Source organism: Rattus norvegicus, chromosome 2, assembly GCF_036323735.1.
Source record: "Rattus norvegicus strain BN/NHsdMcwi chromosome 2, GRCr8, whole genome shotgun sequence".
Lineage (NCBI taxonomy): Eukaryota > Metazoa > Chordata > Mammalia > Rodentia > Muridae > Rattus > Rattus norvegicus.
The window spans coordinates 232842057-232859188 of NC_086020.1; the positions used below are offsets into that span (position 1 = coordinate 232842057).

General features: G+C 44.3%; 1 protein-coding gene across 2 annotated transcripts in view; it reads left to right on the top strand.

The window, feature by feature from the left end:
* The first annotated feature begins 12295 nt into the window (after positions 1-12295).
* The window catches only part of Unc5c (unc-5 netrin receptor C), a 354131-nt gene continuing 349294 nt past the window's right edge, over positions 12296-17132 (top strand). For both annotated transcript variants that reach the window (NM_001415084.1, NM_199407.2), the window contains exon 1: positions 12296-12534. In NM_001415084.1, coding sequence (NP_001402013.1) covers positions 12411-12534 — 124 coding nt within the window. In that variant the 5' untranslated portion in view covers positions 12296-12410. The remainder of the gene's footprint in view (positions 12535-17132) is intronic.

Genomic DNA, 17132 nt, shown 5'->3' on the forward strand with positions numbered 1-17132 from the left:
TCTGTAGTCTTTGGATCAAACGGTCAAAAGGGAACACTAGACTATTAATTATAAATGGTTGCCTCAGAGTTTTCACAAAAGCCCTGTGTCAGCAGACAAATAAGTTAACAAAATGGTAAAGTTCTCCCTTTGACCTCATTAGAGACAGAAGCACGAGGTGAGATGTGTCTCTCAGAATAATCATGATCTAGAGACTTTTCTGAGGACTAAAAAAGAAATGAAATAGCTAAGGGTAACGGAAAATAATATTGATTATGGTAAAATGGATATACATTTGTTAAATAATTTACTGATTAATTTATTCACTATGCAACTATTCTCTGGGTCTCTCAGGAGTTAAGCAGCACGGCAGATATAGACTCAACTATTGCTTTATTACAGCAAAACTCTCCTTAGGAGCTTCCTAGTTAGTCCACAATGGCAACCTCTGTAAAGGAATGTGCAACATGTAAGGCTTCATCCTCTAGGGTGCCTGACTTGTAGCCTTTTAAAAACTTTGCTTGTGACGCTCAGCAGTGCCTAGTTGTCCTTGAATCCTGGGGCCATCTTGTGAGCCATGTAGGTCGTGGTTATCAGAATCAGTGTTTCCTCGCCACTGGATACTATCTCTTTTCGAATTTAGCCTTACACAGGTCTTTTTAAATGAATTATGGAACATTCTCTCTTCTCTTCTCTTCTCTTCTCTTCTCTTCTCTTCTCTTCTCTTCTCTTCTCTTCTCTTCTCTTCTATTATATATATATATATAATATATATATGTATATATATACATCTCCCCATAACATCCCCCCTTTCCCCTGCCTTTACGAGTTTGCTCTTCCACCTCACCACCCTCACATCCCCCTAAAGCTAGCCTCTACAGGACCAAGAGCCTCCTCCCATTGATGCCAGATTAGGCCACCCTCGGCTACATATGCAACTGGAGCCATGGTTCCCTCCAAGTGTACCTTTTAAATCGTTTTACGTCTGTCTCTGTATTTTTCACCTGTTTCGCTCAATTGCAAAATTTATTTCCCCTTTTTACATTCATCATTCCTTTTATAGAGTCCGCCAATCTATGAAGGACAGAACACACCCTGATGGGGAACAAACCCTATTTTAAATAAATGATAGCTTCCCATTTCTGATTGGAACTGATTAAGAAATAATAGAATGGGCAACAAGTGGTTGAATAAATAAAGTGGTTGAATCCGGAGAGCTTGGGTTCAGATCTGCAGAATCCATGAGAAAAGAGCATGGTGGCATTCCGTGTGCTGCAAGATGCAAGATGGAGAGAGGATGAATCTGCAAGCCAGCAGCAGCCAGCTTGATGTGCAGCCGAAGATCTAGGCCAACGAAGACTGTATTTCAAATGAAAGGAAAGTATTTAAGGACTGAGCAGAAGTTGTCCTTTGACCCCAGAAAGCATGCTGGATGAATGTGACTGCGTGAACATTTGCACACGCTTGCACACTTGCACACACACACACACACACACACACGTACATAGAGAGAGAAAGGAAATATAAATCATAGTCTCTGTTGAGAGTTGTTAGTGATATCATGAAATGAACTTGGCAATTTCCATACCATTTGTTTCCTCCTTCATTTGTGTCATGAGCACAAAGGTCAAATACTTTCTCTATTGACTGATTTAATCACATTGTGCTCTGATTGGGTTATAGGCACTGTAATGCCATTGTTTTCCATATAATGACTCGTGATTAACAGGGTTGCCTGTTCTGAATTCCAAGCAGTAATTTATGGCATATTTTGTAAGATAAAGGAGAGTGGAGTACATTTCTAACAGTGAGCCTGTAAACAAAATTAAGGGGAAAAATGAAGTTAAAAACACATAACTTCACATAACACAAATGAAGCTAAAAACCAAACTCACATAACTGACTTTGGCTGCATATCATAAAACTCCTCAGAAATTACTGTATTGTTTATTTTAAAAATATTTGTTAGTTATATTTTCTGTGCCAGGTACAGTTAAGGGTTATGAAAAGCAAATAACAAGGCTGTGTGTGCTGGTGAGTCATTACCATATTACTTGAATGTAGCATTTTGGTCCCAATGAATGCCAGTAATCCTAAAAATCTATGTGTCCCTTTCACCCATTAAATCTTATTTTTAATTCTTTAATGGCTTTAATTAAGTTAAGGGTAATTTATTGCTGCAAGTAGCTTTGCAGGGTTACCTAGCTTATTCTTAATTACATTATGAATATTTAATAATACAATGTTTTTCATCCTATATTCTGGTTTAGCAGCCTCCATCCCATTTGGACATCTTGAACATGTTCCCTCCGCTCGTTTTCTGTTTATTGCTTCTGACATGCACACTATAGCTGTTTCTCATCTGGATTATTAGAGCAGGCTTCTGATGGATACTCTGTAATTTTCATAACACTTTGAGACATGCTGCCCATTTCTGAGATGTGGTTATGACATCACCTCATTTTACAAATCCTTTATTAGCTTTCTAATATACACATCATATATAGCAGATTATAGATTGAAGCTTTGTCTGAAGCTTCAAGAAGAAACTTACAGTGTGCACCTATACTAAGGCACATCCAAGGGTAAACTTTCATCTGGCACAATTTTAATATAGGGAAGTTTGTTAATGTGCACTATCCTCATGACCGTAGTTCTTACTATATATATTGTGTGTTAGCGTACATCCATGCTCTAGACATCCTGTCTTTCCTTTATCCCTGCTGTTTCTTCAGCCTGCAGTATCATATTTGAAGTTTCAGAAAATATAAGGCTCCTTCTTCTTTGAGGCTCAAGTCTATTAACCCCTCATTGAAGACAGCCAGTTCGTCAATCTGACTAATGTGACCACATCTTCTCTGTCTTCCTCTAGTGATGATGGAGTAAAAACTATTTAAAAAAATTCCAGCAGTGGGGTTCTACATGTCTTGGGTTACTGGTTTCCTTGATTAAAAAAAACCATAAAAAAAACTCACACCCTTTATATATTTACAATATGCTTTAAACAGCACATACCCTCCATGCTGCTATGATAAATTTGAATTTTTACTTACTATGTAACACCTTGGCTGTTCTTAGCTCCAACTGAGCAGCCCTCTGGGTCATGTTCTCCTCTCTCTTAACCCATGGCCACTGTTCTCTTCTCCTGAACGTTCTTTCTTTTCCACTGTGGCTTCTTCCTCCTCCTTCCCTTCTTTTGATCCTCTCTCCTCAAGTCAAGGGAACCTCAACCCCACCAATGTCTCTTCTGCACAGCCATTGGCTCTTGGCAGCTTTATTTACCAATCACAATTAACTGGGGCAGGGTCACTCGGTGCCTTACGTGTGAACTCTTTCCTCTTTTGGGTACCCAATCTTGCGGGCCTCCTTGCATTATAATACAAGTGGGCTAACCCACTACAGATGTTGTACACATATGTCTCACTGAGCGTCACGGTCACTCTTGCTGGTTGTGCCAACCACCCCATTTTTCTGCTAGTTCATGACCACTGCTGGGAAGAGTAGCATCTGGTTTATCTTGAGTTTAGTCTTGTGTATGGTATCTATAGACACTGATGGCAACAGGCTTCATTAAGCCTGACCCTAAAATCCAAAGACTGAATAGCGCAAGTTCTCTAAATTCTTGACCCTAGTATTGGGTCTGATGCAACTGCCTTTGGCTGACCTTGTCTCATCTCTGAGGATGCCAGCAGGGAGGCAGCAAACCTCAGGAGCCTACCCTCAAGTCTTGCCACGTTTCTCCTGCATTGGATCTGGTCGTTGCCTACAGAATACACAAGTCACATAGGTGACAGAGTTCGACCAAGAGAGTCATAGCACACTGAAGCCAACTGCCTGCTTTCACTGAATGAACCAAGTGAGGTGAGGACATCTCCTCTCACACAGTTGCTGTGGATCAGACCATGGAAGCAAAAGCAAGTAGGTGTGTCCTAGTCTGATATCTTGGTTGCTGGGATAGAATAATTGTCACGCGCCCAATGTCCCGCCAGTAAGAACGACGCGCGGCAACAGGATTCTTCTGCGAGCAAGCCTTTACTCTGTTACAGCTCTTCTTAACAGGGACCCCGAGCAGCAAAGTCGCTCGACTTATATAGACAACTGTATGCTAATTATCTCTCAGGGATTGGTGGGGCATGGATCACCCCACTACTTGTCCTCCAGGGATTGGCGGAGAATGAATCACCTCATTAGCATATTAACGGTCAACTGACACCTGGTGCATAAACCGCACATGTGCAGTACCGCTGTTCACCACTAGAGGGAGCCCTAGCAAGGGGACAAGCCTGCACATGCGCAGTAAGTCGTTTATATCCAGACAAGGCTGGATGTCGGCACCATCTTTGTTTTGCCGTGCCGCTCTCTACAAATAATGACCAAAACAACTTCAGGGAGGAACTGGTTTATTTTGCTTACAGTTCCATGTCCTGGTCCATCATTAAGTGCTCCCAAAGCAGGAACACAAGGCAGAAGCCCAAAAGCAGGAAATGATATGGAGACCACAGAGGAAGGCTGCTTATCAGTTTGCTCAGCCTGCTTTCTCATAGCCCAGGATCACCTGTCCAAGCAGCACCGTGCATAGAGTTTTGAGCCCTCCCACCTCAATCGCTAAACAGGAAGATGGCCTGTGAGCACACCCATGGGCCAATCTGACAGAGGCAAAGCCTCAACCGTAGGTGACGCTAGTTTATGTCGTTGACAAAAACTAACCAGCACAGGGTGTCTTAGTGACTCTATTGCTTAAGGGAGACAATAAAGAATTAGAAATGCAACTAAATACACCGTGAGCTCTGCGGCGTGTCAGGACTGGTTTTGCTTATGGTGGACTCTAGGAAAGCCGATATAAGACATCAAGAAATTATTTTATGTGTTTCTAGGTTGCTAATATGATGGGTTTTACAAGGTAGGCCATTCTGTGAGTTGTGGGAGGCATAGCAGAGAAAGTGAAGGCACACAAATGACTTGGGAATTACTAGATCAATTGGAATTTGCAGTGATGTGTGTTTGTAAGGTGGTGAGCCCGGGAGAGGGCCTACAGAGCTATAGGAATTAGAAACAAACATCATCTGGCTTGTAATTATCAGGTGGCACAGAGAAAAGAGAGAGAGTGTACTAGTCAACTCCACGGTGGCATTATGCTGGAACAGAAAGCTGCAGTCACTGTTCTTCTGGTGATTAATGAAGTGAAGCAAATTAGATAATATAGGCATATCATACAATGTCTCGCATACATTACAGAAAAACTGTACCTACAGTTAACACTCACTGCAATTGTACATATTTATAAATTATTAGTTTCCTGTGATAAAGATAGTAATCTTGGAAACCATAGAGATTTCTGGAAAAAGGGGGCAGTTATTACATACACAATGAGAAAAGCCTAGTTTTATTGATACAGAATCTTCTCACTATTCCATGAAGAGCCTTATTTATTCCTTCTGCATAGTAAGAAATGACAGCATTGTAAAAAAAACATACTTTTATGTTACATATTGTATTCTATTATATTTCTGTTGAACTTTTAATTGGTTTCTCTGTATACCGTTCACAACATGATGTTCATGTGTAGAAATTGGACCAGTTTTCAGGTATTCATTTATTTTTTTTCTTTTCCTGTTTTGTAATTTTCAGGACTTAGTTTTAGTTATGTGTACATGTTTATGTCCCCAAGTGTATGTTGGAGTCCATGGAGCTGGGATTATGGACAGTTGTGAGACACAAACATGGGTGCTGAGAACCAAACCCTAGTCCGCTGAAAGAGCAGCAAGACATCTTAGCCATCAGAGATCTCTCCAACCCACTTCTTTTCCTTTTTGACTCCTTTCTTTGTACACTGTTTCTTCTTCTTTTTCTTCCCCCACCCAGGCTCCCTTTCTATTGGCCCTTTTGTCATCTTTCTTTATTTGTGTAAGTAGGAACTCTACAATCTGTCTACATATTACATGAAATTCCATCCCAATACTACAGATTCCCCAAAGGTTCTTCTAATACATCCTACTAGACATACTTATGCTACCCTGTCCTTTTCTTCTCATTTCATAGAAAACACCCATCCTTTTTACTCAGCTAATAATAGAACTATTTCCTATATGCCTTCATATTCCCAAGTGTCTCTAGTGTCCTAAATCCCCTAGTGTTCTTTCTGTGCCTTTCTTTTGCACCTCCATCCTCTTGCCCAGCACAGCCAGCTGTTCAAGCCAGCATTCACAACATTATTCCCCACCTGTACCACTCTAATGGGGGCCACTGGTCAAACTGTCAGGACAAGGCAACAAAGCGACTCTCACTGTGGGTTTCCATAAAAGCTGTTTAAAATTAACCTACGGTTGCTGCACCCTGGAGACCTGCTCCTTCTTCCAGCAGGGAAGGCAGACATGGTGCCCAGAGCAGTAACAGCCATCAGCATCTGTGAGAACAAAGGCCACACATTACGGGTATCAAGAGCCAAGTCATTTAGAACAACAGAACTGAGTTTCCAGAGCCTCCTCCTCCTGCTCACTCCCCAACTCCTTGCTGTTAAGAGATAAATACTGTCATTGTTGAAGCTATGAGGATTGCCAATCCAAGTGCTGATGTCTCATCTCTAGTTGCTTTTCTATTATTCCCTCATTGATGCTTGCTGAAACCCTATATTTTCACATGCTATCTGTATTTAGAATTGTTTTTCCTTCTATATCGTCTATTGGTTTATCATTCTTTAGTGCATAATTGCTATCTCCCACAGTATTCTTCTCCAGGAGTCATAGACTGGAGCTTCAGTATAATGGGGTAATGTGATAGTATTCTAATTGAATTGAATCTACAAGGAGCTGATGATCTCTTCCAAAGCAATGCTACTTCTGATTCAGTGTTAAGCTACAAGATAAAACTCCACCTGAGGACCAATTAATTGTGCAACACACAGTACAAAGCAGAGTCCTGCCATGTTGGTGGTAGTCCCTCCATTGTTTTGTATTAATCTTCCTCTAGTTTATTGATATTCCTTCAGGGAATCCCCTTTTCCCCATTTTTAGCCCCTACTTCTAGCTATCAAAATGTGCACTTGACGCTAGCAATACGGTTCGTTATAACTTTGATCTTATGGTCATAGTGATTGAAGGCCTGGCCAGAACCAAGTGGTCATGGCCCAGGTTTGGTCAAGGGAATGTTTTCTGAATTTTGTTGGCCAGATGAGAATAGGGTTATTCTTTATGCTGATATTGATAATGGGACAAACACTGTAAGCCAGAGCTTCTAAGACTTACATGACAATCACAAGTCTCTTCATGAAGCCAAAGCATAAGTAAGTTTTGGGGTCTAAAACATGACTGCTGAAGTCAAACTGGCACTTGGAGACACCCTATTTCCTTCTTCAAAAAAATTAAATCATGGGTTTCCACGGGACCCCCAAAATTCATGTGTTGGAGATGAAATCCCTCCCCACTGCAGTAAAATTGAGTCATGCGCACCTTCTAGGAGGTCATGGTGCACAGTCCTCAGACATGCCTTAAGTTAGTTATCATGGGAGTGTGTGTGTGTGTGTGTGTGTGTGTGTGTAAATGGCTTTTGCTTAGATAAGTGGGTAAGAGGTCCATCTACTCTTGCTCTCTCAGACCATCTTATTTTCCTTACCAGTTCAGTAGATGACTCAGCAAGAAGGAACCCTCAGTTGCCAGCACCCCCATCTTAGATACTGCAACTGTCCAACCATCTTCACAGGCATAGGGAGATGCATTTGTGCTTTTTGTATATTACCATTTCAGTATTTTGCTATAGCAGTATTAATGGAGTAGACAACAGGGCTACTTCAATTCACTATTCAGTGTGTGGGTGAAGCAACGTAGTCCACAGAGAGCTTAGAACCATCAACTCCACATGGCAATCAGTCCATCAATGTTAGCTATTGGGAACACAGACATTTGCTCCCCACGTCATGGCTTTTCAGTTAGGTAGAGTGATAAATTATCACTTTTTTTTAAAAAGGTTGCTTAAGTCTTTAAAAGGTTGCTTTCCCTTGTTACAAGTCTTGCTTAAAATAATGCACAAAAAGCACAAAGATTCAGAGTCTGTGTGCTTATGAGAGACTCAGTCTATTTCTTTGGGATGAGGAAGAGAACTGGGATTGAATCAGCTGATTCTGGACCATCTGGCCTCCCTTGCCTGAGTTCTACCAGTCATGTGATCTGAGGTCTCCACACCCATCCCCCACCCTACTGAGGAAGAGTTTTCCTAACTGTCACCCTACTTATTTGGTAAAAATCCTGCATCTAGGTAGCCAGTTAATAATAGCACCACTACAGAGAATTATTGTTAGACGTCCATTAAAATATATAAAAATGTGAATAGTCAAACATAAGGACAGAGATAAAAAGGATAGAAAATATTTCTGTGGTGGAAATATATGCTCAGTTCATTTTTATTTAAGCCTTGCACTGGAAACTTTTCCCATCGTGGTTTAGAGTAAATACTATTATTACTGGGAAGCCCCACATGCTAAATAGCATACTTTTCTTGGTGTAGATTTCTGGAGGGATATGCAGGGGATTTGCATGCTTAATTCCCATTAGCACCTGTCACTGGGATTTATTATCCCACAGTTAATTCTCCACTTACTGGAGCCAAGAAATAGGCAGCCCTTGTACATGGATTGAAATGAAGCTTTCTATTTTTTCTAAAGGGAGGCACTTTTCATGTCGGTTCCTTAAAACACCTGCATTATTTTAAGCCTCAAAGGTCACATTCAGATACACTTTGGGTTCAAATTTATTCACACTTGATTTTTATTCAACAGTTAGAAAAGCCTACCTATCGTTTGAAATTGCACGGGGCGCCATTCAGGTCTTGGCTCAGTTTCCACTGAGCTCATACTCCTCTATTCAACGCCCAAGAAATATTTATTGACTATGTGCTAGGCTGTGTTCTATATTTTGGGCAGAGGGTGACTGGGCATAATAGGGAAAATATCCTCCCCTTGAGAGGCATACATTCTAGTGGCAAGTATTTATGCTTGCACATATCGGGCAGGCACATACGCATATCGATGTATAAAGTAAGCATTCGGATACGTGGGCAGATATGTAAAGTGAGCACTAGTTGGAAAATCCAAGCAGGTGAAAGGAAGGGAGGGTGATGACTTCCTTCTATTTCTCTGGAATTGGGGTCCTCTCTCAGCAGAGATATGTGACCAGATCTCAGAGGTTAAACATGCTGTACTCAGCAGCCTCTGAAACACTGCGTCATTGTTTTCATGGAGACAAAACTGTGACAGTCAGTGACACTAGGCACAATGGCAATACAAAGGCAGTGTGTAGCTAGCTGCCTGTAGCTGGAGCTGTGCTGCTCACAGGTGCTTTTAGCCCCCTGCCCCTGTACGCTCTCCTTTCCCCTTCATCACCGAACATCGTTTCTCAAACCATGCTCCTGCCCTCTTTAGGCTGAATTTCAGTATTGAACTACTTTCTTTTGCCTTCTCGCTGACTGGTGCTTTTAAGGAATTAATTTCATGCTGTATCGACTGCTGAGGGCTTCAAAGACCCAAGCAAGAAGATGTGATCATTTTAACCTTCCCCATCTGTCCTAGACGTTGAAGATGCTTCCCAGGTGAACCTTTTTGTCAACCAGCCAAACCAATCCCGACTGAATACCAAGCACAGATGAGGTTTTGTGTTAGCAGTGGGGATTGGAAAGATCCACAGGACAGGATATCTGCTTCAAATGAGTTAAATCCTAGAGAGGAAAGCCAGGTATAAATAATAAACGCACAGCTCTACAACTTTGTTATTGTTGGTTGAGACAGGTTCTCTCTATGTAGCCCTGACTATTCTGGAGTTCCCTATGTAGACCAAGCTGGCTTCCAACTTACAGAGATTCTCCTGCTTCTGCCTCCTGAGTTCTGGGATGAAAAGCATGCCCCACCACCCCTAACACTTCACAACTTTGGAATCTTGTCTATGTGACACTAATTGTGCACAGAGGTTTCTCTGATGGCCGTTGACTTCTTTGGGAAAAATTACAGAGAAAACCACTAGATCTAACCATAATTTCTTCTGATGATGTGCGATTTGGGATATCGACAGGTCATTAGCACCATCCCCCCCGTGGTAGCCATTATCTTCGTTAACCAACTTCCATTCTGATGCTTAGTAACAGAAGTGTTACACATTGCCATTTCACAGGAGCCGCACTTAGATGAGTGTAAGAGTTAATAATTGCAGTTTTGATAACATAAATATGAACACGTTCTGGAACTTAACTGAGGGAAGTACTGTGGAACGAGACTGGCTGAGGTAGCAAGAAAGTCTGAGACTGTCCTAGATCAGAACAGCAGTCAACAATGACTATACCGGGCATTTTACCTATATATAACACCCTCAAACCTCACCAAACCTTCTATCTCATTGCTTCTAATACACCCATTCTACAGATTAGAAAGCAAAGACACCATGCCATCTAGCTAGTAAATCACTGTAGATTGATCCACCCATCTGGCACCAGCACCGGACTACCCCACATTTCCCGATGTGGCCATGTAGGGAAACTGAAGAAAATTAAGCGATTTTAAAGTGACAGGCAAAGTCTCCATGGAAATAAAATGAGGCTAATTTTGTCAATGTCTCTCCCAAGAGTGACCTTCCCAAGTCTATGAAATTCATCCAAGGCATACATAACGGGTAGAGGTTTCAATGGTGCTAGGCAGGCAGGATCACAAGGAATTAAAATATTTCGGAGAGAGGAAAAAAAAAAAAAAGTCAAGACATGCAAAGGTTACCTGGCCTGCTCACCCCATCAGTTCTGACCACAGTTCAAAGTAGACTTGAGATCACACATTTTTCTCCACCCCCAACCCCACCCCCATTTCTGAACTGTCTAGTGCATTTATACGTGGCTCCTTTTTGCACTTTAAACTGAACTTTTACATGATAAAGTGTTAATTTTAAATGCACTAGCATCAGGGATTTTTTTTTTTCCACACAATGCTATCTTGTGGAGCTTAGCTGATGTGTTGATACATTCGCCTTCCTTTTGTCTCGACTGGTCTTATTTTACCCACTCCTCCTTCTACTCGTCCTTCCTCCTTCTATCACGAATTCACAACCTAACTACTCCCCAATATGTCTTTCTAAATTGAAGCGGATTTCGTCCTCTCACTCCGCGGCTAGGAATTTGGAGACTAAGTTATAGCCTCCAACATCAAGTTGAGTATCTGAAAATTTTTGTTCTGTCTGATTTTGGGGGGAGTTTCTCTTGGTGTTGCTGCGGCACTCACTCTTTAAATCTTTAGATGTTCAATCTCAGCAGCAGCCACCAAGATGAACAAGCGAAGGAAAAAAAAAAAAAAGCACCGAGGGAGTTTCCATTGATTTCCAGTTTTTGTTCCACCACAAATAGGTCACAGGCTGGCAGAGCATAAAACAGCCTGACTGGTGCTGACAACCCAAAGATAGTGGGGCTGAGCCACTGCAAATGCTTCTTGCCTTCTTTCCCATCTAGGTGAACAAGTTCCAGCCCGCCTCCGGCTCAATCAAGCGCAACTCCCTAAATCCTAGAGCGAGTGCAGTCCTGGGGCATCTGGCTTAGGCTTGGCCGGCTCAGGGACACTGCCAGGCGGTGGGCTGAGCTCCGCTGGACACGGCCAAGTGGCCCGAGGCGCGCCCGCAGCGCTTGAGGAGCAGGAGTCTGGCGCCAGGCAGGAGGCTGTGCTGCCCCTGGCCGCGGTTGCCTCAGCCCCCAGGTGTCCCTTGTCAGCGCTGGAGCGAGTGAGCAAGTGAGCAAGTGAGCCCAGTGGACTCCACCTTCCGCGCGAGGCGTGGATCTCGCTCCATCCTCGCTTACATAAGGCGGGCGAGCGCGCTCCCGCCGCCGCTTCCCCCCCGCGCGGAGTGGGGCCGCGCCCTCCACGCCTCCTCTGCGAGCGCCACCCAGGACCCCCGCTCGCCCCACTCCTAGAGGCGACAGTCTGTGGACCGTCGGCGGGCGGGCGGGTGGCAGCCAGGGAATCTCTCCCGCACAGAAGCGCGAGGATCCGAGCCAGGAGCGCCTCGCCGGCTCGCCTCTCCTCCCACTCTTGCCACCTCCCCATCCCCGGCGCCTGTGCGATCCTCGCGGGCGCGGGGACCCGAGAGCAGCGCCCGCTCAGCTGGCGGCGGAGCAGCGGGAGCGGCCGTGCTGGCTGCGCTGCGCCTCCCTGCACTTCCCGAGTGGGGGCAGAGCATTAGCAGGCGGGAGACGTCAGTGGCTAGGCGCAGTGGACGAGGGACCTTCAAACTCCTCCTCGGAGGCTCCTCTCCACCCCCTTTGGCCCCTGCCCTTGGAGAAAGTGGAGTGTGGCGCTCCGGCTGCTGTTATTTCTCAGGACTGCCTGGCGGTGGCCGGATCTAGCCTCCTGCCCGGCGGGGCTTTCTGCTGTTTGCGCGTCTCCTGGTGGCGTTACCCTTCCCCGCACACCTCTGCCGACGATGAGGAAAGGTCTGAGGGCGACAGCGGCCCGCTGCGGACTGGGACTAGGATACTTGCTGCAGATGCTTGTGTTACCTGCCCTGGCCCTGCTCAGCGCCAGTGGCACCGGCTCGGCCGCTCAAGGTAAGGGGGTCTTCAGGGCGCGGCGGTCACCTCCCTTTGCTTCTGTCTTCCCTCTCTTCTACCTCTATTTGTCCCCGGCGCTCCTTGCTTCCTCCTGTGCCTGGTTGCCCCCGATGGAAACCACTTTAAATCCCACTTTCCCAACTAGTTAAGAAACCAGATTTTCAGTCTTAGCTCCGGAGATGGGTGAAGATGGACCCGGGGCGTGTTAAGTGTAGCAGCTGCCTGTGTCTATGGGATCCTAGAGTGTCTTTTGCACTTTCAGACCCACATGCGCACGTTTTCGATATTGTACAACCGGAGATTTCCAGAGGCACTGATAGTGGCGTTGTGGTGCGCGCCCCAAAATGTGTAGTGTGCCGAGGCTCCCCGCTGTGCGCCGAGGCTGAGGTTTCAGGATTTTCTTCCACCTCCGCTAAGGAAGTCTGTCCATTACCGCCAAGGACCCATAGGCGCCGGTGCCCCTAGACTGCTGATGGGGCGCTATGGAGATGCTCAGTTCGCCCAGAAAGGATAGGCTCCGGGTGTGCTCACAACCTCTTCGTGTCCCCCTCCCGACAGGCGACCCTTGAAAAACTTAAAACCCGCAGCTCTAGTAGGAGACTCTAGTTGTTCAAATCAAATCTGCAACTCCCCCGGGGAAAGGACGCTGCTAACCAGTTTATAACTGACATTTGAACGCATGTAAACCTCAAAGTGTGTGGAACGCTGAGCAAAGCCAGGGGAGGAGGGCAGTGGTCCAGAGTTGAGAATGTGTAAGGAAAGAGAAGAACCTAGGCTGAGGGTCATCTTGGAGGCGTCTTTCTTGTTCACTGAGTTTTAGGGAGTGGTGCAGGTCCCAGACTTATCCAATCCATTTTTCACCCAGATCCTTCGTTGCTATTTTAAGATTTATTTATTTATTTATTTATTTATTTATTTATTTATTTATTTAATGTCTATAGCCAGAAGGCAACAATTCAGAACTAGTGCAGAGACCTTCCCTTCCCTACACACACACACACACACACACACACACACACACACACACACACACACACAGAGGCCTGATTTGTTCTATTTCTTTATGAATTTGGAGAGTTTGGGAGGAAAAGCAGCAGCCCTGACTCCTTCAGTGATGCTCACTGACTGGTTCATCCCAATTGCAGACTGCATTTCCTAAAATCTACAGTCACTGATGCAGGGAGGTGGGTGATGAGAGCAGAGGTGATCCCAGAGGCCAGGCAAGTCGGGTCCTCATGAAGAGGTATGTGATTAGCAAGGCAGTGTGAAACGGAGATCCCTACTTAGGGAGTAAATTGTTCCTGCTACACTGCTAAGTGGTCATGCCCATAAATCTTTCCTTCCTTTCTGGACAGATGCTTCCTATCCTTGTGGGTCAGCTCCGGTTTTCTTATGCACACATCCAGAGCACATCTGATCATGTTCAAGGGAATCTGTGGCTAGAAAACCTATAGTTCTTGAAAGTGGTCAGAAGTTCTCAGGACAGTAGCTAGGGATGCTTAGACGAGGATCTCAGGAAGCCTAAGTGGGCAGCCCAGATTGAGGGTTCTGGAATCAACTGGAAGAGTCCTGCTGGAATTCCTTGTCATTTTTCAGTGCACAAAGGACCAAGGCATTGGGGATGATGGGCAGGGTAAGAGAAGGAATTGGGAAAGGGGAAAGTTAAAAGTCCCCAAAGATGCCAAAAGGAGGCAGGATCCCTGTGGAGAGCTTACAACAGCCAAATTAAAAAGACTGGGTAGGAGAAGAATCAATGGGGATAATCAAGCAGGGGACTGTAAGTGGATTAATATTGAAAGAAGGGAGCAGAGACTAAAGGGGAATGAGCCAGGGATACGCTTTGCCTCCTGCACTTTTTCTTGGTCTACACCAGACAAGTCAAAGGTTGAGGATTAATTTCTGATCTTAGAGAAAGAAAAGCAGGTTTGGCGGGGTGTGTGTGGTTTTGGTGTGGATTTTCTCCATTTACTCTCTTTCAGGGAGAATACCGTGCTTTTTTTTTTTTTTTTTTTTTCTCCTTCCAATCACATGGTCTGAGATGCCGGACCCTTACTTTTATCTTTGTTATCCTCCATGTTCCAGAGCACCAGCTCTTCCTGTATTATCTCTGAGACATCAAAGGAAGTGTAAAGCACAGAAATCTGCTATCAGCTACTGTCCCTGTGGCTGCTACTCATTAGCCGGGCCTGTTTACTACTGACCTGCTGTTAACACTTAATTCTCAGCCAGTCACTGTAGGACGGTCTTGTAGGCAGGCTCCCATTTCTTCAGGATCTCCTTTCTCTCCAATTTACACTAGAGCTCCCACATATACCCTAAAGGTCCTATTTGCTTGTTCTGATGCATTAATGACCCCAGTGGACTTTTTTTTTTTTTTATGAATGGATGTGCCTATGGAATTAGAACCGAGACATTCATTAAGTACTTTACAATGTGAAGAAGGTTTATAATGTGTTGGAGCAGTGCTGTGAAAATGAGAAGCTTTTGAAAATGTATCTCTAGTTGAAATCAGCCCAGGGGAGGAGAAAACCCAACCACAACACCGGTGTAGAAGAACAGAGCGAGTATTATTAATGAGTGAGGGAGTTTTGCAACTGTGGATTAAAGACAGACAGCAGTCATGTTAAACAGGTCCTTGGGAAATTCTCTGAGCTGTAGGCAACTTTCCCCTCTCTGCTTGTGCTCTAATTGTTTCATTGAGGATTGCTGGGAAACCTTCACTCCAGGGAATTTTCAGGGCTCCTGACTTCCAAGAATGAAAGATTTTTACTAGGAAAGGCAAGGTGTGTGGAGAGGGGGGAGGGGAGGTTGCCTTGTACTATGCCACCCTTCATCACAATGTCTCTCTTATCTGCTACCACTAGTGTTATGCTAACAACTCCAGATTTAGACAAGAAAATTATTAAAGTCTATCGAGAGATGATTCTCTTCTTGCGTACATTTAGTGATTTTTAAGACAAGCAACACATTTCTTTTCACAGAGGAAGAAAGTACTTTTATGACTTTATGAATGTTGGCGATTTACAAATTGACAGTCGGTTTTGATGATGACCAAGTTTGATGACTGTTCTCTCCCACATGGCTCAGCTGGGGGGGACAAATTCGTGTATTCATTGTGGCTATTAACAATAAGAAAAAAATAAGACACATTGACCATTGTTAGGCAAGTAATTCTGGGTGTTCTAACTTAGAGAAGGATTAAAAGTCTTCAGGGAAAAACTTTTCAAGCACCTGGCTAAAATTAAATGTGGGACCATGGCAGAGCGTACGGGTTTACACCTGGAAGACTCCCACTTAAGGAGGCTGAGACGTGAGGGATGCAAGTTCAAAGCCAGCCTGTGTAACAAAGCCAGATCCTGTCAGTAAAACAAAGAAATGATTACATTGTAATACACATCAGCTTTAAGCAGGGGAGGGTCATTGAAAGTATCTATCTTTGTACCCTGGGAACAGATCATCATCCGAATCCATGCCAATATATTTGAAACAACTCCCCTAAGGAGGTGAGAGAGGCCTGAGGGCTGTGCTAGGCTAACCCTCTTTTGTTTATGTAGTGTTATTGTTAGGATTTAAATGTAACTGGCTCCGAATGAATGTGTGTTACATCCTCCTATTAGCAAGGAAAGGGAGAGTGTGCTCCCTAAGCCTTAACTGCACACAGCCCTTTTCTGATTTAGGTCATGCCTTTGCTGGAGCAGCAGAGGGAGTCACTCTAAGAAGAAACACTAGCCCTGGGGCTGTAGCCATTTCTGGAAAATGGTGTGGGTTGAAGCTGAACCTAGACTCCAGCCTTGAAGTTCCAGCCTAGATCCTCTTTCCTTGACCCTTGCATCTGTGACACTTAAAAACAAATCTGCTCCCATTTCCCGCACACTACATTTTGAGCTTCTCTGAATTGGGTGTGTATTAGAAGTTACACACCATAGCCAACAAGTCCCAGTGTGCACGCTCCTTGTTGGAGAGTTAGATTTGAATAAACTGTCTTTATCATTAGGATAGAGCTGACAGCAGATTACTTTCTGAACTATATGTTCCTTGTGTCAGGGAGGCCAGGATTATCACTTGAGTGATGGAGGTAGTAGGGACAGTTCCAAAAATCTATATACAGAAGATTAACGGTATTTTATACACAGAAGATTAATTGGTTGGAAGAAGTAGGAAAGGGACACTTGAAAGTTGAACTAATCTAGGCATATACTCTTCATTCATTCATTCATTCTTCCCACCATCTCTCATGCTGGCTGTGAACTCATGAGGCACCCACCTTGGCCCCCGCCCACATCCTGTTACTGGGATTACAGCTGTGTACCACCACGCCCATGATTTCTTGAAGTTAATTTGCATTCCAGAAGAATTGCTTCTATTCAGATGCCACCCCTACTTTGGTACAGGGGATTGAATCTAGGTACCTGTTCATGTTGTGATAGCAAGCGCTATCCCTTGACTCTGTAGCCTCACAGCTACTACCTGGGGTCAATGACTATTTTGTCTGGCTTTGGGGAGGTACAAGCTAATAATTGCTAATACCATGTGCCTGTTCTTTTAGTTAGCACAATGCATCATAATTCTCCCGACGTCTCCTAGCTATGTGACCG